The sequence below is a fragment of the Hakea prostrata genome, chromosome 5 (assembly GCF_041222555.1).
Source record: "Hakea prostrata isolate BN-2017 chromosome 5, UWA_Hpros_2, whole genome shotgun sequence".
Lineage (NCBI taxonomy): Eukaryota > Viridiplantae > Streptophyta > Magnoliopsida > Proteales > Proteaceae > Hakea > Hakea prostrata.
The window spans coordinates 3,245,453-3,272,343 of NC_142604.1; the positions used below are offsets into that span (position 1 = coordinate 3,245,453).

Consider the following 26,891-nt stretch of genomic DNA (forward strand, 5'->3'; position numbering starts at 1 on the left):
TTCACAGTTTCACTCATATGCATATGGATATGGTCCAAACCCTGTTTTATTTACAGTTGAGTTTTCCCTAGTACCGTCCATTTCCACGGGGAACCCCGGCTCGTACAATCCTGAAGTCAACCAGAGATCAGCACCCAACAGATCCGAAACAGGCGATGGTAAACAAACATCATGCCCCCACTTACGCTCAAAGTACTTTTCTTGCCAGAAAATGGTCTTGTTATCAGAATAAATGGAAAAAAAAAATAGACAATCAAGGATTTTACCCACGCATCCATATCAAAATTGACTCCTTAAAATTGAGAAACAGAAATAGGGCCAGAGCTTCCAAGAAAAAATCCACAGCAGAAACCACAGGAAAAAGAAAAAAAGAATATATATTTGGAATTTATTCCCCTTCCCATTCCAAACATCAGTGAAACACTAACAAAATCAAAGGCACTGACAATACCATCCAAACAAATCAACAGACCGCTCAAGGCTTTAAGGCAAGGGACAACCCGAATCTAGGATTCTTTTCCAAAGTCTTGGTATCAAACTCACCAGAGACTGTGAGGACTGATTTGGGTTTGAGCTCATGCTGAAGGAGAGCCCCAAGTTTCCCATGGTTATTGAGCCTTGCCTTTATAACTGTCTGGGGATCAACAGCATATGATCCTCCGACAGTGAATGTGTTCTCGTTCAGGGAAAACCTTCGAGTGATGTCTGCGACCCCAGCACTCCTCTTCATTTGATCCAGATGGTGCACATATGATGCCTTCAGTGTGTCTCCCTTGTCAGCCCTGGCAAAACAAAAAAAGTGGATTGAAATATGTTTTAGAATTCAGTGCTGTCCTCCCCAGTCAATTTTGTCTGATGACCTACAGGTTGGACGACTTACAAAATCATTGAAAAACTGGAGTCGGGCTGTGTCACGCTAAAGCCTGCATTATACTTGGTAAAACTACCCGACTTAGCCTCATAACCTGTCTCTGCACCAAAAGCAAAGGAAGGAGTGCCAATAGTGGCTGAAAGATCAACTACTGGAGACTGGTTCGGGGCAACAGCTGTGGCAAAGGTTGCATGCTCATGGAAATACTGCACCTCAAGCTGCATTGAGAATCAACAGAATATAGCTATTGTTGAGAGTTCTGTCACAAAGTTGTGGACAATTATTAAACACAAAAACCTCATTACCTTTCCCGAGTTGTAATCAGGCAGTTTGAATGAAGCAATGGCCTTTGTGGAAGGCAGAATCTCTGCGAAAGTAATGGTTGTTGAAACCTGTCAATATGAGAGACATATGCATGAGCCGCATAGTAGAAACAAGAAGCTATTTTTCCTTATTGTTAATAAAAAGATAAGGAATAAAGCAAACACACATTTGATTCTGTGTCGACTTTTATATTAACAAGAGCATTCTTGTATTTGAATTGTGTGGACACATCCCCTGTAGACAGTCCACCCTTTTTCACTGCAGTTGAAGTAAGGGCCTGAAAACAAAACAAGGTTCAGTTCCCCCTCAGTTAATATAGAAAGAAACATATGAGACAAGAAACTGACCATTGGAAGAATGAAGATGGTTCAATTACCAAACGTTTTGAAAGGAAGAATAAAAAGACAAGCTAAGCGTCACAAACAAAAATAACTTAGCCTTTTCCTGAATAACTGTGATTGGTTACATGGATCCTTGCTCTCCAATCAGGAATCAGCTATATTCAAGGTCATATTTGAAAGAAGGCCTAAGCAAGCGTGTCTTTCTTCACCACTTCTCCTAATGTCATTTCGAGTCTAGCCCTGGCTCTTTTAGTTCCTCAACCTGAATCAAATCACAATTCACAACTCCATGCTGGAGCAGCCAAAGGCCTCCATCAATGCGAACAAATGCCTTTCTCATACACTACATATATTGCAGCCACTCTTAGATCAGCTAATATGATTATTCTTTACTTTATCAATCCTAGTTTTGTTACTCATCAATCTCAACATCCTCATCTCTACTACAATGAATTTGAGATGTGCTTCCAAATTACTCTGTGATTGGCGTACTCTTTTAATTTTAAATGAAAATTTTGTATTAGACTGACTATAATGTGAAACAACATCGTCTAAATTATCATCTTTATTTATGATTAAGCCCAATTCCTAAACCATTGCTCTGTGAAATCTCCCTCCAATCAATTTTTAACACATCACTAATTTTTATAATCTCATTATTTAACCTAGTTTAACCAAATTTTCAGATCATGTACTCCATCCCCATTCTACATATCTTAAAATATTTTTATTCCAAGGTTAATCTCCATAACTCCAAATTGGCATTAATTGTCTCAATCACCAAAACAATGTCACAGATAGAGAGCATACTCTTTGAGAATCCTTTAGTGTAACTAAATGGAAATAGGAACTTCATCATAAACCTCTCCTAGACCACAAAAAACCATATAGAGCTTGAAATCTCAAAACCTTTGAAGCAAATTATGGTCTTGATTACAATTTCTTAGAGGGGGGGGGGGGGGAATAAGAGCTCTAGGATTAAAGTGTGAATTTTGGGATGGATTTGAATCAAGTTCGGGATCGGTAGGAAGTGTTTTTTGATTCAAATACTGAATATAACTGATGGTTGGATTGTGAGATCTTAAAATAGTGCCTTCCCATAAAAAAATTACTTGTAAGATAAAAATTCTAGGGTTTAAATGTTGGACAGGGATGAAGCTTGGATTAAGTGGGAAGGTTTATGTAGTGATGTCGCAGTTCAAATATGGAATGGTTTTGATGGCTAAATGTGAAGAAATTTAAAATTTACTGAATTGAAAACTTAAATTCAAATTGGAAAAATTAGGGTTCACAACGGTTGGCACAGCAAGGAGGATCAAGTGCATGCTGTAATGTGGGGGGTGCTGCAGGTTGAGTTTGAACGAGTTCTGCTGGTGAATTGAACATGTGGAGTTTAGGTGAAATATGATCATCAAAACGAAAATAACAAATGGGGATGATAGGAGGCCAGATGGGAGAAAGGAAAATTGCATGGGAATGGGAAAGAGATCGCACAATCACACTCAAAGGAGAAACTCAAACTTTCATTCAATTCAAGCTACCTATTGTTTGGTTACAAGCATTTATTAGAGAAGAAAATAACAAAAGATACAGTATCAATAGACTGGTTCAATTGGCTCCGTCCAATCTTTAAAAAAAGGTCCAATGGGGTTTGGTCCAACAAGAGTTGGACTTAAATTAAATAAAATAGTTCAGTTTTAAATTTTTGTACTGGAAATGGATGAATTAACCAAAAACATTCAAGATGAGGTCCCCTGGTGTATGCTTTTTGCGGATGATATTGTGTTAATTGATGAGACCCAAGTAGGGATTAATACCAAATTAGAATCATGGAGAGTAGCTTTGGAATCAAAAGGCTTTAAACTTAGTAGATCGAAGACAGAATATCTAGTTTGTAACTTTAATCATGATCGGGCAGATGATGAGGTGGTGATACTTGACGATAAAGAGATTCCTCAGAGTGATTGTTTTAGGTACCTAGGTTCAATCATAAGTAAAAGAGGTGATTTAGAGAATGAGGTTTCCCAAAGAGTTAAAATAGGGTGGATGAAGTGGAGAGGTGCGTCCGGGGTCTTATGTGATCGGCGTATTCCATTAAAGCTTAAAGGAAAATTTTATAGGACCGTTGTTCGACCAGCTATGATGTACGGTGCAGAATGTTGGGCTGTTAAAAAGAATCATATAGATAAAGTGTGTAGCAGAATGAGGATGCTAAGATGGATGAGTGGCAAAATTATGATGGATAAGATAAGAAATGATCATATTAGAGTTGGTCTGGGAGTTGCTCGCATAAGTGATAAGCTTCGAGAAAGTCGTTTGAGGTGGCATGGCCACGTTCAACGGAGACCTATAAATGCCCTGTATGAAGTGATATAATCCATATTGAAGGAACTAGAAGAACTAGGGGTAGACCTAAGATAACCTTAAGAGAAGTGGTGAGAAAGGATATGTATAGCTTAGGCCTTGTATCTAGCATGACCTCAAACAGAACTGATTGGAGGGCAAGAATCCATGTAGCTGACCCCATTTAGTTGGGACAAGGCTTATTGTTGTAGTTCAGTTTTAAAATTTTGTCTTTTAACTGATATGGTATTCCTATGTAAGAGTGTGTTAGGCATAGTTTTGAATTTTGATTTGAGTTTCATATTTCACCTAGAACTTTTGTTTCTTCTTTTATTAAATAATAAATAACATGTATCAGGATGCAATTTCAGATTGAATAAAATGAATAGAGATAAGCTCTGGAGTGTGATGAGAGTTATTTGATTGTGTGACTTCCTTCCCCTACCAATACTTCCGACTTTTTCCCCTTCCTTTTTCCTGTAAATGCCCTTCCTTGAAAGTCCACCATCACAGGCCAATTCCAAGTGTGCATCATCGAGTCTCTTACTTAGGCAACGAAACTCAAAATAACAACTAGCAATTTAACTTCTATTCTAACTTCTAAGTCCTACACTCGTAACCCAAAACAAATAAAAGAACAAAATAATAGCTACTAATTCCCCCAAAAACAATTGGACCGATTCTAATGAAATTACGACGATGACAACAAGAAGCAGCCTTGTCCTAACTAAATGGGGTTGGCTACATGGATCCTTGCCTGCCAATCAGCTCAATTTGAGGCCATACTAGATGCAAGGCTTAAGCTATACATATCCTTTCTCACCACTTCTCTCAAGATTATCTTATATTTGCCATTAATTCTTCTAATTCCTTAATCTGGGTAAGATCATTTCTCCATGCAGGGGCATTTAAGGGTTATGCCACCTCAACTGACTTTCTTGTAGCTTATCATTTATTGGAGTTGCTCCCAAACCAGCTCTAATATGACCATTCCTTACTTTATCCTTCCTTAGTTTTGCCACCCCTATATCTTAGCATCCTCATTCTGCTACGCTAAGTTTATCTATATGATGTTTCTCAACATCCCAACACTTTGCACCATAGATCATAGCTAATAGTAAGACAGTCCTATAGAAATTTCATTTGAGCTTCAAAGGAACACGTCATCATGCCTCTCAACTTATTTTAATTCTTTAGGAAACGTCATCCTCTATATCACTGATGTAAATCATCACTAGGGCAGCATAGGGCCTAGGGTTGCTCCCCCGAACCCTACGACCCCTAATCCCACCAGGGTTATTTTGGTCATTTTGGTAAGTGATGTAACCTGGCCCGTGACGGCAGAATTACAAGAACCTTATAAACCTATTCTAACAACTAAGAGGCATTCACAGAACTGCACTTTCGGTTGCCACTAACTTCAATACAGTCCTATTCATATCAGTCCTAACCCTAAAACCGCATCCCAAAAGGGACCCCCCCCCCAAAAAAAAAAAAAAAAAAAAAACCACTCCAAATAAGGCCTACTGTGTTGTTTGAAATAATCAGATCTGGAAACTCTATGTGTACTGTGTAGAAGATTGTGGTATATAGCTACCCTAGTTAGTCAACAATCAAAGCTACATCATGCAGCTAACTTCAACACAGTCCTCCTCCCTATTCATATCAGTCTTAAAGCTAAAACTGCATCCCAAAAGGACCCACTTCCCAAACCACTCCAAATAAGGCTTACAGTGTTGTTCAAAATAATCACATCTGGAACCTCTATCTGTCGAAGATCGTGGTGTATAGCTACCCTGCTTAGTCACCAATCAAAGCTACATCAGGTTTTTTTTCTTGGCTTTAGGTATTATGCAAGACCAGCATCAAATTAGACTATTTTCCATTGAAATCAACCTAGGATTGGCAGATAGATATAGGCATTGGGTTTCTTAGGTATATGTAGTAATTGGTTATTGGCCCATTCTTAGACCTTATACATGAATTAAACCTGAGCAGAAATAGCTTAGACTGCTTAGTGCTTAGTTTAATTTTTATTCAGTGATTCTTTCATGCAATCTAACCCTAGAGTAAGACAATATATGTTAAACTTGAAATCTAACAAATAAGACGCATTTCTAAAACTGCCCTTGCAGTTGCCACTAGGGCTTGCTACTAGCAATCACAAACTTCAACAGTCATCCTATTCTTATCAGTCCTAAACGTAGAACCACATCTCCAAAAGATCCCCCCCCCCCCAACCCTCCAAATAAGGCTTACAGTGTTGATCGAAATAACCAGATCTGGTTCTTTCTCATTTGTAGAAGATCATGGTGTATCCATGCCCTGCTTGTTCACCAATCAAAGCTACATCAGGTTTTCTTGGCTTTACGTATGATGCAAGACCAGCACCAAATTAGTGTATTTTCCTTTGAAATCAGCCTAGGATTGATAGATAAAAAGCATTGGCCTTTGTTTCATGGGTGTATGTAGTCATTGGCCCACTCTATAGGCCTTAAACATGAACTAAACATGAGAAAGAAAATAGCTTAGACTGCTTAGTAATTAGTTTATTTTTTTTCAGCGGTTCTTTAATGCAATTCAGCCTAACTTGAGTTATAAGGGCCTGATAGATTCTTTTTTAATAAACTATCAGTTTATGGGGTCAGTCCTAAGTCTAATAGGGTTTTCAAGTTCTCTTTACTTTAGGAATTCCTTTCCTATTTCTATAATGAGGTGTAAGCCTGCTTAGCCTATTTATATTACCCCCCTTCCAGGAGGGAAAAAAAAAAAAAAATTTTTGTGTTTTTTTTTTTTTTCTTTTTTTGGGTTTTTTTTTTTTTTTTTTTTTTTTGTTTTTTTTTTTTTTTTTTTTTTTTTTTGTTTTGTTTTTTTTTTTTTTTTTTTTTTCTCCCGCCGGCGGGGTCCTTTTTTTTTTTTTTTTTTTTTTTTTGGGGGGTGGGGGGTTTACATCTTTTTTTTTTTTTTGGGGGGGGGGGCCCCCCCCCTCCTCCCCCCCCCCCACCTCCTATAGAAAAACCAGCCCCGCCGCGTTTTTTTTTTTTGGATGAATAATTAATCAATTAAAGACAAGACAAATACAAAGAAAGATCCACAGGAAAAGGATCAAGGGGAAGGATGGATTTGGGAGTTGAGGCCCCAGGCAACAACAATGAGTCTGTTCCTTGGGGAGTCAACAACCGGGGGGGAGGGAAAAGCAGAAATTTTAGAGGATACATCAAAATAAATAGCATTCCAAATAGCATCAATGGATCGGGATTTAGAAGTCCAGCGCCGAAGGTTTCGCTCCCACCACAGATGGTGGACTGAGGCCCCAAAAACAAGCCTGCCTATTCGGTCACAAATAGAGGTACCTGAGAAGTTACTCAAAACCCAAGACCAGTCCCTAATGAACCCAAATGATCGACGACAGCGGGGCCAAATGAAGTTAAGGGCTTTTCTCCAAAGAGCACTGGAGAAAGGGCAAGAGAAAAACAAGTGTTCGATGTCCTCAGGGCTATTCCAGCAAAGAATGCAATTTAGGTTCACAGGGATGTGGCGGGTAGCAAGGAATGACTGGGTTGGTAAGGCAGTGTTTAGGGCTCTCCAAAGGGTAAGAGAGTGGCGAGGGATATGACCTTTGAACCAAACCAATGGGGGCCAAAGAGGGGGAGGGGAGGGAGAACAAAACAAATTCCAAGCGGACTGAGTGGTGAATATTTTGGAAGAAGAGGGGATCCAAATAACTCTATCATGGGGAAAGGAAAGGATAGGGGGGAGAGAGTTCCAAACTTGCGTGAGACAATGGTGAGGGGGAAGGACCCAGGAACCACTAGAGATAAAATGTGAGAGGCGGGTATTTTTGGGAATGCGAGTCTCATATACCGTACGGGGAGAAAAGAGATTGAGAAGGATACCCATCGGATGCCAAGGATCAAGCCAGAAAGAAGTAGAGGAACCAGAGGAGATTTGGATGGTGATGGCAGGGAGAGCATGAGGTCTGAGGAGAAGCAATTTCCTCCATGACCAGGAAGGATTTGGAGGAATAGGGACAGTCCAGAAAGAGTCAGATTTGAGAAGATAAGATTGAACCCATTTAACCCAGATAGAGTCATGGTTTGTGACAATTTTCCAAATGAGTTTGAGCATCGCAGCAGAATTGACATCTTGGATTCTACGGATTCCAAGACCCCCTTCAGATTTGGGTCTACAAATGTTGGCCCAGCTGATGGGGCGAAGGAAACGCACAGATTCCTGGCCTTTCCATAGGAAAGCACAGAAGAGAGATTCCATTGCAGACGAGATGGCTTTGGGGATCGGGAAAATGCCACACCAATAAAGGTAGGAAGATTGGAGCACAGATCGAATGAGTTCAACCCTGCCGGCAAACGAGAGTAGTCGGCTTTTCCAGAGTTGGAGGCATTTACGGATATGATCCAACATGGGCAAGCAATGATGGCGGGAGAGCCTACCCGGGATAAGAGGGAGACCAAGGTAAGTCACAGGGAAGGAGCCAGCCTTAAACCCCGAAAGATTAAGGAGATTTGACCGCAGAGGCTCAGTCACACCTGAAAGGAAGAGGGAAGATTTATTGAGGTTGACCTTGAGGCCGGAGATCGATTCAAAGAAGGAGAGAGCGGAGATGATGGAAGATATGGAAGAGTGGTCAGCTTTAGCGAAGATCATGAGATCATCAGCAAAAGCAAGATGGGTGAGATTGATAGCTTTACACTTTGGGATGGGAGAAATTAGAAGTTGATCGGTCTTGGCTTGGAGAATACGGGAAAGCACCTCTAGAGCCAAAGAGAAAAGGAAAGGAGAAAGGGGGCAACCTTGCCGAATTCCAACCCGAGAGGGAAAGAATCCTGCCGGCGAGCCATTGGTTAAAACAGAGAATCTTGGAGTAGAGATACAGACCTCAATCCAATGGATGAAGGAAGGAGGGAATCCCATAGTGGAGAGAACATCACTGATAAAGTCCCAGCGGATCGAATCAAACGCTTTGTGGAGGTCAACTTTGAGGAGGGCCGCAGGGGAATGAGAGGATCTTTCGAAACCCCTAACAACCTCGGCACAAAGGAGAATATTATCCGCGATACTTCGACCAGAGATAAAAGCTGATTGGTTGGGACTAACCAGGGTTGGCATGATCTTCTTGAGCCTATTCACTAGGATTTTGGCTATGAATTTGTAGAGAAGATTGCAAAGGGAGATGGGGCGAAAATCAGAAACAGAAGAGGCTCCAACTTTTTTGGGGATAAGACAGAGGAAAGTTTGGTTGATGGAAGAGAGCTGAGAGGGATTGAGAAAGAAACTGCGAACAACTCGAATAAGGTCGGCCTCAATGAGGTCCCAGGCACAAGAGAAGAATCCCATACTAAATCCATCAGGGCCTGGGGCACGATTTGATTTGTGGGAACGGATGGCCAGAGAAATCTCATCATGGGAAGGAATTGAGAAAAGAGAGGGAAGAGAGAGGGGATCAACAAATTTATTGATAAGACCAGGGGGGAGAGGAGGGTGGAGCGGGAGAGAAGAAGGAGCGAGAAGATTAGAGAAATAAGACACTACCTCGGCTTTGATTCCCGAGGGGTCAAAGATCCAAGAACCATTACTAGAAAGAAGGGCAGGAATGGAGTTGTAATTATTTCGGGCTTTAAGAGAGCGATGGAAGAAAGCAGAATTAGAGTCTCCAAGTTGGAGCCAATTAATTCTAGCCTTTTGCCGGAGGAAACTTTCTTCAAGGGAAGCAAGAGACGATAATTCAGAGGAGAGAGCCCTCTCATTCTCCGCTAGCAGAGGATTGAGAGGGTCCAACTGGAGAAGGGATTGAGTACTAAGGAGATTTGAACGGCAAGTAGAAACCCTAGAGGAGATATCTCCGAAAGTAGAGGAGTTCCATCTACGGAGCGCCTCCTTAGTGTTCCTCAGGCGACGGGCAAAAGCTATTAGGGGGAGAGAGTGACAGTGGACAGGCTTCTCCCAGGCTTCCTTTACAGTGGGGAGAAAGGACTGGTTAGAGGTCCACATATCAAAGAATTTGAAAGGTTTAGGACCAAAAGAGGAGAAGGGGAGAAGGCGGACAAGGCATGGAGAGTGATCAGAAAGGCAAGCTGGAGGGAAAGAGGCATGGGAGTCCGGGAATGATGAGAGCCAGTGATGGTTAACAAGAAAGCGATCAAGTTTAGATGCAATTCTATGTTCACCAATACGCCGATTGTGCCAAGAGAGAGAATGGCCCGACCAACGAAGATCAGTGAGACTAGAGTCATCGATACAAGAATTGAAATCATCTATCGCAACCGGATTAGGGGGGCGGCCACCCACCCTCTCATGGGAAAATCGAACAATATTAAAATCACCTCCAATACCCCAAGGAAGGTTCCCATAGGAGGAGGACAAGGAACGAATAGAGTCCCACAGAGGAGCACGGTCATCCGCCCGGTTAAACCCATAGACAATGGTGAGGAAGAAGGAAGAGATAACATTAGAAGGAGAGATGGAGAGATGCATGAATTGGGGGGAGGAATCGATGAGGGAAATCGAAAAGGAAGAAGGATCCCAGAGAATCCAAATCCTCCCATTAGAGCAATGAGAGTAATTAGAGAGGAAAGACCAAGACGGGGCCAAGAATTGGGCAATCCGATGGGCATTTTCAGCTTGGACATGAGTCTCAAGGATGGCACAAAAAGCAGCTTTGGATTCCAAAATGAATTTTTTGATTTCACTCTGCTTAGCAACAGCATTAAGACCACGAACATTCCACACAATAAACTCTGACATAATAATAAACAGGGGGGGAGCTATCAACTAAAATTGGGGTCAATGGAATCTAAAAAGTGGGGCGAGCAAGGAGAAATAGTCTCACGCAAGGTGGAATCCCAAGGGGAAGGGGTTTCGAAAATATTTGGGTCAATGGAGGATGTCGAATTTGGAGTAGAGGGCTCGGTTGAAGGGGAGAGGTTCTGAGAAGAGGGAGGTGAGTTTTGAAGGTGAGAGGCTGCAAGAGAGGGTTTCGGTTGGGCCATACTGCATAAAGAACCAAATGGGTTTGCATCTTTATAATTAGAAAGCACTGAGGACATCGTGGGCTTAATGATATGTAGGGAAGTGGGTAAGTTATTAGCTATTAGAGAACAGATGGGCCGAGGCCCACTAGATTTAATAGGCCCAAGAGAGGAAGAAAAAGATTTCACAAAGGGTCTTGGCCCAAGAGAGGGAGGCGGAAGACTAAGGGATAAGGATCGGTGGCGATGGGAGTGGCTAAGCATGGTGGGTCCCAGCTGAAGGTGTGAGGGAGTCGGTAAAAGGGGAATGGAGGTAGCGTAATGAGGAAGGTTTGGAGAAACTAAAGGGTCTGCAACAGTCGACCTAACATCATTCGGGAAAGGGAAGGGCAAAGCGGCTACTGGGAGAGATTCAAATACCTCTACTGACCTTATAGGGGCTCTGGCAGCATCAGCGGCATCGACGGCAGGAGCAGGAAACCCAGGAACGAAAGCTTCTTCATCCGCAGAGTTATTGGCAGAAGTTGCAGGCTTTCTTGAGAGGTCGACATCAGAGGGGTTGACTGAATCAGAGTCAGGATCCAGAAAATCTGGAGCAGCAGCAGCAGCTTTATTCTTTCTTCTTCTTCTTCTACGGTACGATTTGGTTACCGGAGGAGAAATTCCGGCAGCACGCAGCGGGCAATCAGCGGCAACAGCGGCAACAGAAGTGGTCGAAATATTTTCAGCAGTTGTAAAAGGAGTTGTATTTGCAGCGGACGATGGAACCGAGATTATTTCTAGAGCATCGATTGTCTTCATCTTTAGGAGAGCTTCAACAGAAAATCTTGGGTCATCCGAGGGCAAAGAGCTTGGAGGATCACTTGAACCAGCAGCAGCAGAGGCAGGGGCTATTTGCTTTGCATGATGGAGAGCAGCGAATGAGCAACCTGATGATTCATGACCAAACGACGAGCAAAGATCACAACGAAAGGGTATCCAGTCGTAAGCAATTATCTGATTGTACTTAAGACCAAGATCATCAGCAATAGTTACACTAGAAGGCAAATCTTTTGAGGCAGAGAATTCAACACATAGTCTCGCATAGGACAGGCGATTCATATTCAACGTTTTTGCATCAGTACGAAGGGGCTTTCCAAGGGCAGACCCGATTCTACTAAGGCAATCAGAGTTCCAAAATTCAAGCGGGAGACCAGGTAAGTTGATCCAAAGAGGAAGGGAGCCAAAATCAACCCTGCTGAGGGGAAGAGAAGGGGTCCAGGGTTTTAGGAGAATAGGGGATTTTCCCACAAACCAAGGAGACCCTTCAAGGGCACGAGAACGGCAGTCAGGAGAGGCAAATTTGAACAGGAAAACACCAGAATCAATAAGATGGATATCCAAAAGACCATGAGCTTTCCATTGTTTGGTAAGGGAAGTTTTAAGTATACCAAAGGAGGGAGGGGGACCAAGGAATTGACCAAGGACTGCTGAGGTCCATCGCTGGATACCAACAGCAGTAGAGGCAGAAGGGCAGTGAGCTAAAGGGATGGGATCGCTGGAGTTGGAAGGAATGTAGGTGAGGTCAAGGTCAGAATTGGTAGGGTGATGATGGTGGAGAGAAAAAAGGGAGCTCCAGGGTTTAACGGAGGAAGAGTCAGCGGGAGGGTTAGGGGGAGAGGGAGGGCGAGAGAGATTATCAGCAGGAGGGTCATTGGGAAAAACAGGGGAAGCCATGGAAGATATCCAAGGACGGAGAGGTAACAAGGTGGTCAGGTCATCGGAAACAGCAGGTCATCGGAAAAAACAGGTCATCGGAGGTAGAGCTCCATGCATGCAGCAGCGAAGTTAGTTGGAGATAAAGACCTTCCTCACCCCATTCTTCCCTCTTCTCTTCATTTTCTTGAATTTTTAGATTGGGAGACCCATTATTTCAAGGTCAGATCTACACCAAACTCACCATCAGATCTGCCCCAAACTTCAAGCATATCATGCCCTCAACCCTAGTGACCTTTGATCTTAATTTGACTACACTCTAACTAGCCAATTTCAAGATATAACTATCTTCTTAAACTTTCATACCCCCTAAAGCCTTAAGATGAACTAGTTAGAAACTAATCTACCTATTAGACACCATCGAACTCTGGGGAACATTCCTCCACATCACTAGCTACATACCCTCTGAGTTTCATCCCATCCAATAGTAGAAACAAGGGGTGCAAGTTTGGCCCTAATGGCCCTGACCCGTCTCATTCCTCCCTGAGCCCGAACAGAGCATCAAGATTTTAGCCCTAGGGGCGGGTCAAGGCCAAAATATTCTGGCCCTGAGTTACAGCCAAGGGCAGGCCTAAGATTAGTGTTTGTCCCACCTAACATGTCCCTACCTGCCCTTGATTTTTTGGCCCTGATCCTGACCCTAGTTTTGTCCCTAATCTTGATGTAAATTCAATTCTAGGGTTAGGGTTTCTTAAGAAATATTCCCAAAAATTTAGGATTTGCCCAGAATCTTCCAGCAAATAATCTAATAATTTTGCAAAAACCTATGGATAGATGGGAATTGGAAGGAAGATAAAGAAACACAATTGAGATCCTAAGGTTGGACAAGAGTTTAATAAAAACCTCTATGGGATGGAAGGGGATAGTTTGAGGCTTATCAAAAGGGTATAGGTTGACTTTTAGGAAAAGGGAAATTTTAAGGATTTATCAATATATAGGTAGGTAGGGTTTTGGGTAAGATTTGATTTAACAAAACCAACAGGGATGCAATAAAAATAATGGGGAAGGATAATAAAGATGAGGATCTAAATATGGGATAGATCTTTGAAAACCTTTCTTGAATCTTTCCTTCTCTACACTTTTCTTTCTTTTTTCTCTTTTGCTTTCTTTTCTTTTCTTTCTTCTTTCTTTCTTTCTTTCTTTCTTTCTTTCTTTCTTTCTTTCTTTTTTTCTTTTTTTTCTGCCTTTTTCTTTCTGTTTGAGGTCTGCTGCAAGGCACAGAGGGGAGGGAAAAGAGGTCCGAAAGAAAGAGGAGCCGGTAGGGGCTATCGTAGGGGCAGGGGAGGATGAGGAATGGCTGGGAGGGATCACAGGGGGTAAGGGCAAGGGTTAGGGTGTCACAGGGGATGGGGGAAGCTGCTGTTGGGTTGTGGCAGCAAGGGGGAGGGGACTGTATTGGTGTGCAGAACAGGGGAGAGCAGAGGCTAAGTGCAATGGGCTGTGGGGGCTCTTCTTGGGCAGCGCAAGGCGGGCCGGGGGGGGGGTGTTAGGGCTTGCGTGACAGGGAGAAGACAAGGGATGGGGTGTGAAACTCCTGTACTTGTCACTTGCTGTAGCATGAAGAAGAAGAGCTTGAATACTTGTAGATGCTGGAAATACTTAGTTGATCCTTGAACAAATTTTTACTCAACCATGGCCCTCTCAACTAGGAAACCATGATCCTCAAACTAAATCAATTTTATTCAATAATCAGACTTAAAACTTACAAAGAACTAATAGGCTTATTTATAGCCTACTAAGAGACTCTAGACTAGGTGGGATTCGCGTCCAGTCTATTCCAAAGGTGCAAGATAGGGCGACGCCTTCTTTTCTATGAACACCCCACCACTCTTTAACAGACAAGGATCCCAACAAATAATCTGGACTCTTGATTTGGAATTTAAACAACTAAAGACGTGCTGAAAACAAAAAAACCAAATAACTCAAGACTCTATCTAAGGAATTCCACTTGGAAAAGAATTCCCTAGGACACTCAACCACCAACTACTAAAAGACAACTTCTACTTAAGAGTAAACTGTTAAAGATAAGAACCTCCTAAAAGATAGGAACCTTTCTTTGTGCAAGAGTCTAATCTTATCCACAACCTAACCAATTCAAGCAAAACTCAAATTAAGAAATAAAAACCAATTCAAACTCTAAAAATAAATCTGGAAATAATTCCAGTACTGAAAAAAGGGGAAAAAATGCCCTAAATATGCCTACTAGGGGGTTTGGCCAGCTCAAGGGGAGCTCTTGGGGCCATCTAGTGGACCCCACTTAGAGTTTGGCAGGGGTCTTTGCGTTCACATCAAATGTTGGCCCTGATTTTTTGTGGTCAAGCCAACAATATGGATTCATAGACTGTTTTCTTGTTTTATGGACATGGAAACAATATGGAGTTTGAATCATTTTATATTTTTGTGCATTTTGTTTTCAGCCTGAAATTTTTTTATTTTTTCCTTTTTTGATATCAGATTTGATAGCAGCTTGAAAGTTTTATTGTTTATTTATTTCTATAAATCAGATGATTCAAATTCACGAACAGGATAAATTATAAGAATTTTTTTTTTCTTATTGTGCATCTAGTTAAGATATCAATCATATCATCAATATCAGATTTAACAAGGACATAGATAGTAATAGCAGCTTGAAAGCTATTTTGTTTTTTATTTCTTATATCAAAAAATTTAGTGTTAACAACAGCTCAGATTATGGAAGTTCTATTTTTCTGTTTTACATCTTGTTAAGATATTATCATGTCAGATTTAATAATAACTTGGAAGTTCATTTTTTTTTCTTTGATTTTTATTTTAAAATTTTATAAGAGTTTGTATTTTGAGAAGTTCCATGGTTCGATTGGGCATCTCAATCTCAATTTATTTATGATACTTTTTATATTAGATTTACTAGGCTAAGGCCAAGGACAAGGCCAATCAAGGATGGGGACAGGGCCAATCAAGGCAGGGATATGCCAATTAGGGGCAATCAATGACAGGGATAAGGCCAATCAGGGTCATACACAAGGCCAATCCAAGATATGAACAAGGACAGGGCCAACCCTTCGGCCATCCCGCCCCTGCCTGATTAGGGACAATCAGGGCAGGATTAGGCTTACCTTGGCTCATCAAGATTTAGGGTCAAGAACAAGAAGCAAAGGCCTTGAATTAGGGTTAGGTCAGGAATAGGCTTAGCTAAGAGCATTCAAGATTGGGTTTGGGTTTGGAAAAGCCCAGCCCGGCCCAATCCTTGTTGCAGCCCTAGTAGAAAACCTCCTGCTATGTCTCAACAAAGTTACCCTATTGCCCCATCTCAAAACCCTAATTAAGAAAACCTTTTGTATTTCATATTTGGTTACCTATTCCATTAGGGACGAGAGAGAAAAACTCCTCAACCTTTTAATCCTGGTCCATCCCAACCCTTATAGTTTCAATCAATTCCATCGGGGACCGCAAGACCCATAGGCCTACCAAGCCACTCTAACTAGGATTTCGAGAAAACTTTCGGATGCAGCCCCAATATAATGAGGGCCACCTTTGACGTAAACTGAAATTCTAGGGTTTAGCTTGTAGGGAGCTTCCCTTAGATGTAGGTTTACTCCAAAATCCTCTTTATTAGAATCAGCATTCAATTAGGGTTTCAGAGTACCCTACAGTTGATAGGAACAGGTTGGAAAGGGTGAGGAAAAGTCTAGGGTTAGGTTCAGTTGGGATTTTGGGTTCCTTTATGATGAGGGTTGTAAAGAAAATATATCCTAAGGGAAAGGTTAGATTAATGTTTTATGGTCAAAAAGATATGAAAACCTAACCCATGAGAGATATGGGATAAATTACTTGAGATGGAACCTTTGGTTTATAGATGTCATAGTGGGTTGAAACTTGGAGGGAAAGTAGGTAATAATATAGGAAGATGATTCCCCAAGTTTTGTGGGGTTTGGATGGCAAAATTGAAAGATATTATATGGTTCTTCTTTAAGGGTCTTGGGAAGTACCAGAATTCAAGAAATTAATTACATTTTGAAATCGGACAGTTAGAATGGGGGCAAATTGGGATCTAAGGTCACTAGGGTTGGGGGATGAGGTTCCTAAAGTTTGGGACAGATCTAACGGTAGATTGGTGTAGAACTGACCTGAAATTTGGCTCAAGAAAAGTTCGAAAATTCAGGAGAACTCAAGAAAATAAAAAGAAGGGTCCGATGGATGAGAGAAGAAGAGAGAGGCGCTGGGGAGGGGAGGAGCTGTACTTAAATTAGAGAATGGTAGGAAGCTGCTGTAGTTGTTCAACTACTGTTGGAACTTGAAGAATAATGCTAGAAATTGAATAAGTTGATATAATAATTCTGCCATGTCCCTCCCAAGAAGACCATGAGTTGGATTTCCTCCAAACTCAGATTTGTGTCCAATTCAACTTAATGGTTACATGGTTTCAAGGCTCCATTTTATAAACTCAAATAAAGAAATCAAAAAGGACTCTAAGTTGGAAAACCAATTAGAACTCCAACTAGCTAACCAATTTCTAACCAACTACTAAGTACTAACTAAGACTTTTGACTCAAACAAGAAAACTCCACAACTAACTCTAGATCTAAGAGTAAATATGAACTCCAAAAATAAGGAAAATTAAAATGGACACAAATTAGGGAATCCCAACTAGACAAGGACTCTAAAACTTACAAAATTCTATTCAGTCTTATCTCTCCCCTTTGAGTGGAGGGGTCTATTTATAAATAATATACTAAAGCCTTAACTCTGATTCAGACTCCAAGTTGACCACTAACTTGAATTAGAAACTAACTCAAAACAAAAACTATCTATCCTAATCTGATATTGACTCTTAAAACTGAAATTAGATATAAGAAAAGACTATTGTGCCCTTAACTTGGGCAGAATTTTACATAAATCAAAGCAGTTACATAAAATATTTTTGTACTTAGCCTAGGGAATAGATTTTTGGGCCAACAGAAAAGGCCCATGACCGCACAAACATATCATATCATACTATTGTATAAAAGTATGTACTTTCGTTCGTAGCAAACCTTTTATTAGACAAAATTATCCTATTTTTCTACAAAAAGACTTCTCATAAAGTTATTTAACATTTGGTGTTCCAATTGTTATTTAGTGAAAATTCTCCATTTTGTCTTTTATTAGTTTTCCACATATGTCCTATTTCTTTGCGATAAAGTCTTATCATATAACTATTAGAAAGTATGTAATCTAATTTTCTAACAGCAATAATGTCAATCAACTCCTCTTTTCCCACACGATCATCTCTACTCTCCCTAGAATCTCACAACTACCACATTCTCCTCTCTTCTGTTCCAGTGTTCCACGATTTTGAGCGAATTTGCCAAAACGGTTACGCACATCTTTCTTCTGCCTTGTGTGTCGTCTCGCACGAGTCTCTGCTAGAACGGCGATTGGGGTTGTTGCTTACGCTGGTCATTAAGTATGTTTCTCTGATCTCTGTTTCTTCTCTCCCTCTCTTCCCCCCCCCCCTTTGTTTTGACATATCGCATTCTGCCAGTTGCAATTACTTCTCAGATGCAAATATTCAAATTGAATCCGAATTCAATCCAAACAGAACAGGGTGGGAAAAAGAATGTGACAAAAATGTAATTTTTATGTGTTCAATGCAGAAATTCAAATCCAGCATAGCTTTAAGCATAATCAAAGGTTACTGCATCTCAAAATTCTCTTTCTTCCTCACTCTTCCTGTGCTTGCTACAAACTGTGGCAATTGGGTTTGAGGTTTCAAGATTTTGCCATTGCTGCTTCCATTAGAAGTACAGTTTCATAAATTCTCACAGACATCAATTTATCTTGCTCCGGAGATCTCTGACAAGGGGGAGGCAAGGAAGTAGAAAGCATGTTGAAGAGGATTATCCGCATTGTAAGTGATTTTCCTCTTTTTTATAAACCCCTCTTTGGTTTTCATTCCATTTCAATATCTGAAGCCCTCAGAGGTCATCAGCTTCCCTCTATGTCATCCCAAGAAACAGACGCAGAATGCTTAGAAGGAATTTCGCCTTAAAGGAAATCGTTGTTGCAGGTGTCTCAGTTGTGGTACCAATCCAATCAAAGGTGTCACTCTTCATGGGAAATTCCAAAATGCAAGTTGATGAACTCAATACTAATGATCAGGAGCTGCAGAGAATACAAGACCCTGTTTCAGTTCTTTGTACCCATCTTCAGAAAGTCATAGAGACATTGCATTCTCAAGTTAATCCAACAGAGGCTACTTCTGTCCTTCGGACTCTGTTAAAGATCATCAAGTGAGTTTATCTAAATTTCACACGATCTTGTCCGTGTAGCTATTCTTTTATGTTTGGGTATACTTTGCGAGAGAGCTGACATTCTATCTGGCAAGAATGTGATTGAATACCAGATAAGATGAAAGTTAGGAGGCTATGGAAGGTAGTAGTACATCTTTATGATGGATTTCATTTAACTGTGTATTTTCTTTTCCGTCTGAAGATTTGAATTTTCAGATACCAGGCTTCTGTCCTAATTCTGATCTCATCTTATCTTGCAGGCTAATCCCCTATTTCAACGAAATGTAGCAAATTATAGAGGTTGGTTTCACTGTCGATTTTTTTGTTTCAATGTGATATTTGTGATGGATCACAACCATCAATATATGGAATTCAACTGCTTAAGAGAATGTCCAGTTTAGACGGATCTTAATATTTGAATTGTATGACGTTCCATATGACACTATGACCTGTCCGAAGGTTATCTGAATTAGTGAATGTCTACCATGGCTGCTAATTCTATTTGACCAGATAAGGCCAAGACACTCCACCAGACTACAGTAAAATATGTATTTACATTGGGAAATTGGGAAGGAATTGTCCGTCTATTATTACGCCACCTCAATTTCATTGATTTATCACTTCCAATCCAAATTGTATTGAGTTTGAATTGTGCACCTCAGCTCATGTTAGACACCAAATCAAAATCATGAATTAGTATTCCTTGAATACTGCTGGGGTTTTAGTTTCTTATCAAAATGGACACCAATGGTAGTTTGCTTCTTATGATTACAGCTTCTATGGAGGTTCTTTACCTGGTGGGTTTCATCGAGGATGTCGTAATGATGTTGGGAGAGCTGAAACTTTTATAATGTCAAAGAGGAATGATCCTGGCCTATTGTGGCTAGTCAAGTCATCTTTGGAGATGTGCTTTGCTTGCTGGGGAGAGCTATTTCGATTTCATTAATAAAAGGGAGAGATAAGGTGTATTATCGTAATTGTTGTTGTTGTTGTTTGAGCTTGTTTTCATTGGTTTTGTGAAACCTGGAAGTGTCATGCCTTATTTTTATGCTGGTGAAAGTAACCGCTTGCTTCTTGTTGTTGTTATTACTCTCAAATTCCCTAAATTCTGTTGTTCTTCTAAATAGTAATTGTCTTATTGTTTTGAGGCGTGTTTGAAATATGAATGGTGTTTGGCATTTTCAGGATCGGTGAACTTAAAAGGTTTGCATAAAGGGCTTTTTCATGGTTTATATACATCTTTTTTCTTTAGTTTCTCGTTGAGTGTTATCTGAAGATAGGGGATCACTTTGTAGCACTGGTTGTCTGGTTGATCGATTACTAAGTCAACTCGTCAACCCTGGAAGCTGCAATCGAAAAAGCTTTTGTCCCGTGCATTTAATGTGTAGGACGATCCAGCAAGGCCATCTCGACCGTTGGATGGCAAAATTTCGGTTTCAACGGATCTCGACCGTTCGTTTCTTTCAAATGGTTTCTTTCAAAGGTCCAGCTGCAATTGGGAGCAGAAACAGGTCTTTGCAAGCCAGCCCTCCGGTAGTTGAAGCCACAATCAAGGAATTTTCTTCCCATCCTACGGACTTCAATTATGGGTCATGTCCAGGGAAACTCACGAAGAGCATAATTTTCTACGATGAGGACCAAGAATCAAACATGGAGACACCTTGCTGTTGCAGTGGCAGCTTAAAGATTTTTTATTTTATTTATTTGCTCATTTATTATTTATTTCCACATTTGTTCACTAATTGAATTATTTGTTATTTTTTGGGTTAAAGATTGAATTATTTGTTCATGTTTTAAAAGCTTAATTTGTTACTTTCTCTTTATGTTATACTTCTATTCGCAACTTCTAATATGCTTATTTCTTTTTATATCGATGCATTTTACATTTGGAAACTTTCATATGCTTCAACTATTTACGTTATCCATCTAGGGAATCTTTTGTTTATCAGATGGTCCTGAATCTGCTTATGTTCACCTCTTCAAAGTACTATTTAGAACTTCTTTTCATAATATTGTGTTTTGGGCCTGAGAATTTTCCTATTAGAAAATTTATCGGTCATTGGAGAATGCAGGAGTTGTTTGGGGACGTTTAGGTAGTGTTTGATACACATTTATGGATGACAAACATAGTTTTTCTATTGCCCAAGAACAAGAACTTAACCTAGAATTCATACCATGCATAGCTTTAACCCTCCATTTTAATCTCGATTAGAATACTTATTCATGCTTTAGCTTTTATTCAATGATCATGTTGGAAGTAGCGAAGAGTATCACTAATTTTATTAGTACTCACATCGATATGTTGTCACTATGCTTCTTGGTAAGTCATCTCTCCAATTCCCTCTTCTTCTTCTTTTCCCCTGTTTGGTTGTTATGAAGAAAAAAAAATGTTGTCATTGTACTTCCTGGTAAGTGGTTTCTACAATTCTCTCTCTCTCTCACATCGATATGTTGTCACTATGCTTCTTGGTAAGTCATCTCTCCAATTCCCTCTTCTTCTTTTTTCCCCCTGTTCGGTTGTTGTGAAGAAGAAAAAAATGTTGTCATTGTACTTCCTGGTAAGTGGTTTCTACAATTCTCTCTCTCTCTCTCTCTCACATCGATATGTTGTCATTATGCTTCTTAGTAAGTCATCTCTCCAATTCCCTCTTCTTCTTTTTTCCCCCTATTCGGTTGTTGTGAAGAAGGAAAAAATGTTGTCATTGTACTTCCTGGTAAGTGGTTTCTACAATTCTCTCTCTCTCTCTCTTCTGTTTGATTGTTGTTGGGAGAAGAAAGAAGGGGGGGAAAAAGAGGAGTCAACACATTTCCCTTCAATTCTTCTAATTGGATTTGGTCAAGTTATGTGACTGTTGTTTGATTCAGCAATGCTTATAAAAAAGAGTCTTCTTTTTCTTTTTCTTTTCTTTTTTTTCTTCCTGTTTTTATCTTTAGTTTTTGTTGTCAGCATTATATTATATGAGAGAGTGATGTGATCTCTTATATTGAAACTAATTACATTCGTTAATGAAATTGTTGTTGCCTACCTAATCTTCTTCTTTCTTCTCTTTCATCCAGTTCCAGCATACATACACTTCTTAGAATCGTATAATCTTTCTGGGTAGGCAACCGACATACGATGGAACAATGTGACGCGGCTAAGACGAACAAGTTTCCCAACAAAGAAAAATTACAAAGAGGTAATCTTCCACTTTAATAGAAAAAGGATTCGTTTAGTATTATTAATAATCTTCGAAGATTTCAAAACAAAGTACAGAGACATTTCAGCTCAAAATGCATATCTTAACTTCTAAAACTTTCTACATTCACTCTATAAGCTCTCTTATATCTTTATGTTGTTTTCTCTGACTTTGATGTTTGTGTTGAATAAGATGTAAAGGAGATAAAAGTGGGAACTAAATAAACAAATTATATATTAGTTATCCCCTAACAAATCTCAAATCCTCTCCGAGATCAACTCTAACCAACTCATTTGGCAAGGAATTGTCTGCTTGATGCACCAAATGGAACATGGTGTTAAAGAAGATTCAAGATCTCTAACCTAAAACGGAAGGATGGTTTTCTCGGTAGGTTTCTAGGTTGCAGTATTTACCTATCCCTTTGAACTATTTGGGTCTTAACATTTCTAATGAAATTAGTATTATGTTTCTAGCTCTTCCATGTCTTGCTGAATATATTTGAAGTAAATTCTATTTTTGTTGCTATTTTCATAATTGATTCCATCCTCTTTTTGGCTTTCTAGGATCTTTTTGTATCATTGCTTCAGAAAGTCTTGAGAAATTCGAAACCAACAAAAGTTCAAGATCAGAGGCTCACCGTTGATTTACATGAAATTGAAGTAATTTAAGAAAAAACCCTAAGCAAATTGGGGATTGTACTCAGTTTCATATTTACGTCCTACAATATAAATAAGAATAATAAATGTTGAATATCAACAACATTAAATAAGTTTTGGTAAATTACTGCTTTTTTTCATTCCATTCGCATTGATTGTAAAATACCTTATGATCATAGGTTATAATTTCAAATTTATCAGTGACAGATTTCTCACAAGAGGAAATAGTGTTGGGTACAAGTATATTATTTCTTCTCCAAGTTCATGGTTTAAGGAAGCACATTTCATCTTATTTTGAGAATTTTATAATATTGTACTAATAATTATCTTATTAATTATTGTATAATTGAAAAGAAGCTAGCATCAAAGAACTTCTTGAAGTAGAGAAAAACACTAGGAATTTATAAGTATAAGAGACTATTTTTGAATTTTGTTCTCACATCTTATCTCTCCTCTCATAGTCACACGTGCATTTGCACATGTTAACGTTTACTAGTATTAAATAAATGCCCAATACCCATATTATCAACCCTAGGCTGATTTCAAAGGAAACTAGCTTAATATGGGGTTAAGGACTTGGACCTACATCACCTTCTCTTTCCTTCCGAATTTGAGCTAACCCTTTTTAGATCTTGGCTACTGGCCCTCATGCAGTTGAGGTTACCCTAGTTCTCCATCTCAAGAATATATCATCCATATCTCTAAGATCCACCTCATTGGCAAGTTTTCCCAAACTATTTGGATTGACCATAAGCCTTAACAATCTTGAAGTTGCAACAGGGTATTCTAACAAATGTATCATGATTGACATCTCATTATAGGAGCAGTTATTACTATTAGCAGATTCTCGAAAGATGTATCGTCGGTTTAGAAAGTTCAGTCTGAAATTTATGAAACCCCTCACTAATTGAATGGAGTAAATCATGTCGACCAATCTTCATATGTAAAGGAACAAAATTGTAATCTAAGATAAATGGTTACCATAGAAAGGGCATGTTAAGTAGGATTTACAAGAAGGAACTTATCTCGTCAACAAAAACTAGGTTGTATTCTCCTCTAAAGGTGAGAATGACGCTAGAAGAGTTTGACTAGGACTTGAAGACAGAGGAGGAGCTACAAAGCAAGGATGGACCAAGTACATCTGACTCTTCTTCATTTTTTCACATTTTTTGGGGTTTTTTTTTTTTTTTTGGGGGGGGGGTGGGGAGGGGGAAAGAAATTCTCTCTCTTTCTCTCTTTTGTTCTCACTCTTTCTCTTTTTTTTTTTTTGGTTACAGGCTCTTTCTCAATCGATAATATACCAAGTACATCTGATTGGCTCTTCTTCATTTTCACTTCTTACTCTTTTAGAGGGAGGGGAGGAGGAACAAATTCTATCCCACTCTCTTTTGTTCTCACCCTTTCTTATTTTGGGTTATCTAGAACCTCTGGCTCTACTAGAACCAAAAAAGTGTAGTTATCTAGGGGTTTTGCCAAGGAATTGAAAGAGATGGTGACGTAACAAGAATTGGCAACCATAGGTCACCTCAGGTTTTGAACCCCCAAAAGGTGAACCTATAGGCTGTGCGAACCCTATGAGGGGCAACAGTGGTATTTTACCACCCCCTTTAGAGTCCAAAAGGGTCCAGTTGAGTCCTAAAGAATTTTAGGAACCAACTCTACTTTTTGTTATTCAATGGACAAGTGGCTAAAGTCCCAGTCTGATTAGGAGTCACACTAAGAGAGATCTCCCTAGTTGTACTCCCCTTTCTACATGGAGTCTAGATCTACTTTTTGTTTTAGGTTTTGAGTCATTGATTACAAGTTTTGGAAGAGTCCTTGTCTGAGTAGGAGTCCCAGTTCAACTCCAATTTTGAAGTAAGATTACTTTTGGAAGTTTAGGACCTCTTACTTAAGAGTTGTTTTCCAATTTAGAAAGTTAAGTCTAGGGAATTCTAAACCAAATTGGATTCCCTAAGTTGAGTCCAAGATGGTTTTCTTTATTGATTCCTAGTTATTTTCCTTCACTGTAATATGGTAATAAATAGAGCCACTAGCCAATGTAACAAATCAGATCTGAATGAATAAATAATTGAGTTGAATGCAAACTTGAGTGGAGTTGGAGGTTCCCAAGGAGGAAGGAGCACAGCTGTTATTGTTTCTAGTTTTCTGTGATTTCTCTTCTTCTACCAGCTGGCGGCAGCCATTAAAGATCTTCTAATTCTGCAGATTTTTCACAACCAGCCCCTACAATCACCAAGTAAGTACATCCAGCCTCATACCCTAGCCTTCCCTTTTCTTGCCCCATCAATCTCCGTCTTTTTTATTTTCCTGAATTTTATTTAATTTTCGGACTTTTCTGGACAACCCAAATTTCACGGTCAGATCTACACCAATCTAACCGTTATATTTGTCTCAAACTTTAGGAACCTCATCCCCCCAACCTACTGACCTTAGAACCCAATTTGACCCCATTCTGACCGTCCAATTTCAAGATATGATTATTTTCTTGAATTTTAATACTTCCCAAGACCCTAAAAAGAAGAACCTTAAAGCTACGCAGAATTACTAAACTGCTTCTGAGATTTCCTTGCCAGCCATGACCTAAATCCAGGTAGAATTACTAAACTGCCACTGAAATTACTAACTCTGGAGGAATAGGGGAAAAAAAACTATGCAAAAACAATAATGACTTGAAGTGCCAGTGGGCAGCTAGTGTAGGGGCTTCACTTGGGCTTTCAAGGGCAAGGCAGCAAGTCTAGGTCTCTAGGGGCTCTGATTAGGGTTGGACCTGCATCAAGGACCCAGCCAATGAAGATTCAGTTGATACGCCTATCAAACCTAGGTCGTTTACTAAGAAAAAAGGTCATGTTGAGAGAAAAGTGCACAAGCACGCAGAGCCACCCAGGCACTCAAACCATAACTCAATTATTATCTGCAATAAGTCCTAATCTTTCGCATATAATGGCTGACCTCACAACTTGAACCCATAAATTTGCCGTCACAGCCCAAATCTTTTACCATTGCTCTCAGCAATGGCCACTCATTTGCTAATAGAAAACAAACATAATATATTAATTCTTTTTGTTTCCATTTAAAAACAAAATTAATCACATTTTGATTTCAGGGGCTGAGTGTAGTTGTAGGCTGTATTAATCTGTTTTCACTTTTCAGAAATGAAACCTCATCCAGATGCAGTTCATACCATGCTAGTTAAATTAAGTGATTTGCCTAAACGTGACTTTTTATGAGATACAAATTAAAGTGTATAACTCCATGACCCAACCGAATATGAATTACCAACATAGGGCACTAATAATTAACCAAAGAAACAGAACAAATTTGAGTGGGTTTTGTTTTTCGGGTGGGGGCGTTTTGGGAGAACAAGATATCACACCATCCTTAATAATTTCAGAGTATTAAGATTAAAAATAAGAAAATATAGTACAGTTCAGAGCAAGCAATCCTGTCTCTTCTTATGGATCGAAATTTATTTTTTTTTTAATATCAATCTTGATTCTTGTGAATGAAGAAAATGAAGATTAATTTTTTTTTTTTTGGGAGGGGATGTAAAAGAATGAAGATTCAGTGCGGAGCAATTTAAACAACAAAAATGCGTGTGTACGGGAAAGAAGATTCCGACGGCCCCAAGTGGACGGCGTAAAGGCGATTGCAAATGATACAAAAATAAATCGGCGATTGCAAATGATACAAAAATAAATCGTAACTAACGCAGACAAGAAGATGTTTCTATATCATACCAATCCGTTTTCAGAGTAGGTCGCGACGGTAAATTTCTGATCGCAGCTGTAGTCCTTGGTGAGCAGATCTGCAAATAAAATAAGCGAATGGACCTCTCAAATTTAAAAACAACAAGAGGAAAAAGAAGAAAAAGATCGAATTCAATATAAATTGCAAGTCACAGCTACCTTTAGCTTTCTTGCCGATTTCGGAAAAGAGTCCGGGACCTTTACTCATGTTTCGAGTGAGAGGGATGCAGAGTGTTTTGTTGGATCAAAATGAATTCGAACGGAGTATTGGAAGTCCAAACCTCCCACTCCTCGGGCTACAGATAATAGATCCGACTGCGATCAAACGAAGGATTCCGTCCGACTTTCTCTTGCAGCCACGAAAATGATCAATGACATTCCTCCATTTTTACTTTATTATTTGGGAAAATTTCAATAGCACCCCCAAAAAATAAAC

General features: G+C 39.7%; 1 protein-coding gene across 1 annotated transcript; it reads right to left on the reverse strand.

Annotated features, from left to right (window-relative positions):
• Nucleotides 1–26,891, reverse strand: VDAC2 (voltage dependent anion channel 2). Its single transcript, XM_089157249.1, has 6 exons — nt 26,615–26,891; nt 26,447–26,514; nt 1,362–1,472; nt 1,177–1,263; nt 881–1,089; nt 1–782 (listed from the first exon to the last, which is right to left on the reverse strand). The coding sequence occupies exons 1-6, from the start codon at nt 26,661–26,663 to the stop codon at nt 476–478; spliced, it is 831 nt and encodes a 276-aa protein (XP_089013375.1). The 5' UTR covers nt 26,664–26,891; the 3' UTR covers nt 1–475.